The sequence below is a fragment of the Opisthorchis viverrini genome (assembly GCF_000715545.1).
Source record: "Opisthorchis viverrini unplaced genomic scaffold opera_v5_211, whole genome shotgun sequence".
NCBI lineage: Eukaryota > Metazoa > Platyhelminthes > Trematoda > Opisthorchiida > Opisthorchiidae > Opisthorchis > Opisthorchis viverrini.
The window spans coordinates 656,763-659,343 of NW_008751861.1; the positions used below are offsets into that span (position 1 = coordinate 656,763).

At 40.4% G+C, this 2,581-nt stretch overlaps 1 protein-coding gene across 1 annotated transcript in view; it reads left to right on the plus strand.

The window, feature by feature from the left end:
- Positions 1-2,351, plus strand: part of T265_08176 (hypothetical protein) — a gene marked incomplete at both ends in the record, with an annotated part of 30,906 nt that extends 28,555 nt beyond the window's left edge. Inside the window, one exon of the mRNA XM_009173901.1 lies at positions 1,941-2,351. Within this exon, the coding sequence (XP_009172165.1) occupies positions 1,941-2,063 (123 nt within the window). The remainder of the gene's footprint in view (positions 1-1,940) is intronic.
- Positions 2,352-2,581: the final 230 nt, after the last annotated feature.

Consider the following 2,581-nt stretch of genomic DNA (forward strand, 5'->3'; position numbering starts at 1 on the left):
CCTTCTAGTCATTTACTCTCGATAACAGGCATTTTTTGAGAAACAGCTGAGGAATAATTAGTATCTTTCCCTACTAAAGACCTGTTGCCCCGCTACCGAACCCAGAGTGAGGCATGAAAAAATATGCACAGAATCCATCCACACCAAAGTCCAGACAAAAATATTGGTAACTAGTTGACAAGCTTTCATGTCTCCCATCCGGATGATCCAGTAGATCTGCTCAGAATAAGATTACAGATGCAGATTAAATAAAATTTCCTGCCCTCAAGAATGCGTGCTATTTGTTGTTGAAGGTTGCTCTTAAGGTCCCTTACAACAAACGCCTAAAATCTGGAATTTTTGTTGGACTCAGTATAAAAACCGATAACATTGCCTAAACGAGGACATCATCACAAGCACATTGGAATCCACTCCAAGAAGAATACCGGTGCATTTTGAAGGTATACCCATACTATTTTTTTCAAAACAAAGTACTGTTTTGAAAGAAAGTAGGGAGAATACGATAAGCGTCTGGTGTCAGCCCAGTCAGTCTATCAGTAAACCCACATGCGCTGGTCATTGCCGTCTTCTTGGACCCCGAAAAGGGCCTCATCAATGGTTAGGAATCATGTCACACATCGCCCAGTCACGCTCTCAATGGCGCTCATGCACCCAAACTATTGCCTTCAATGCATATCTCCCTTCCCAATTCCTTCACTTAACGGTCCACGGCAGTCCTGTATTTACGCACCGATTGATCAGCTTCCAATTTATCTGCTTCCAATGCGCAGCTACCTACCCCACTCTCAAATTATCGGTGAACGAAACTACCACCACTGTACGACAAGTACGCGGTTCTTACAGCTGACGGTGATGAAGAGTCTACCATAGAGAACATAAATCATTTAATGCCCGACGACATATTCCAGAAGGGAACCTGCAGCACAAGCATCACGGTTTGCTTCGACAGATTACAGAGTCTTTTCCGAGCGCGTCTGGCCACAGGGTCCTCCAAGGTGTCCAGAATCTAGTTTGTTGTAGGATACAACTGCCGGTGTCTTGAACTGAATGGTTGAGCTCGAACAAAAACCTGATTTTTAACATTCTGAAAGTACAGGTGACTGTAAAAGTAGATTTTGATGAGTAAGAGAAGTCAATGGAAAATGTCCCAGTGAAAAGATAATTTGATAATTAGGGAACACTAACAATGCACTAGAAGACAGAAACGACGACAAGTTTTATATTATGGTGTCAACCAAGTACACAATGTTATAGGCTAGAAAATTCTATAATTACGCATTATTCAGTTTTAAAAGAAGTTTCCACCCAATGTATAAACAGCTCTATTTTGAACAATCTCGAGTATCCAGAGTCAGTCACGTGCATATAATGTAGGTCGATTTTTTGAAAAAGAAAATGCACAATGATTTCCGAACTGGCGATTTACAACATCTCTGTGCTCCTTTCAAAATCTATTTAAAGTGCCAGGAAGAATGAAAATTTGTTAATTTTTTAAGGCAAAATTGCCAACGCCTGTTGATATAGAAGTCTTGAACTGATAGCGGCACAATTCTTTGTGTAAAACGCAGATGAAACTGTTCGCAAAGAAGTCTGGTCACAATTCAGTAGTTTAACAATATTATGAACTAAATGCGGATCAAACTGAACACACTGATCGGGAGTCTTGTAGTTCAGACAGAGCGGAATGAGGGGATAATCGATTCATGCTTTCATCATCCAATAAAAACAAGAAGTGAATCACGTCAAATAGTAAATAACGACAACTTTCGTTCGGACAACATATGCGCGATTTTTACAATGTGCGATGCGAAAAGCATGGGGATGTTCCACTGAGTAATTTATAGACGAACTGCTTTCATGCAGCGGATTACATCGTTTTCCCTTCAGATTTACTCACAATGAAGGCAACTGAATTCATTTAACGTGCACCTCTTTTGCAGGATTGGCTTGGACTGAAACGATTAGATGAAACTGGCCGACTCCATTTCATTGAGCTAGAAGGAGACCACTTGCAGTTCACGTTGGCATGGTTCAAAGACATGGTGGCAACCTATATTTCATAATTTCCTCCTCTCTGAACACGTGTTTTTACTCCTGTTCAAATGCATCCTACAAGCCTGCCGTATTCACTTTTAATGCGGTAATTCCATATGTGATTTAAACAACTTCCAAAGTTGACTTCTATAAATTTGTACTGATTTCTGTTTGATGATACTAACAAAAGACAACTCGGCAAAAGGTATTGCTGATTCCGAAACTCATTAAAATTGTGGTAAGTGCTAAAACAATCACGATTATCTGCCAAGTACACCATCTGAGGACTTGTTTTTTTATAGAAAAAACCCTCATGGTCAGTTGAAACTGGGTATTGCTAAGTCACACGACTGGTGTGCAACCACCATAAGATGCCAGCGTCGCTTAGGACTGAACTTTATCGGGTTTTTGGGAGGTCCATATTACCAGAGGACAATTCCGATGAACAAACGATCTTTTTGAAAAACGGCATACATTAAACGATTGAATTAGAGACGATATGACACAGCTGCACACAACGATCTTTTGCACAATGCGTGGTTATTGA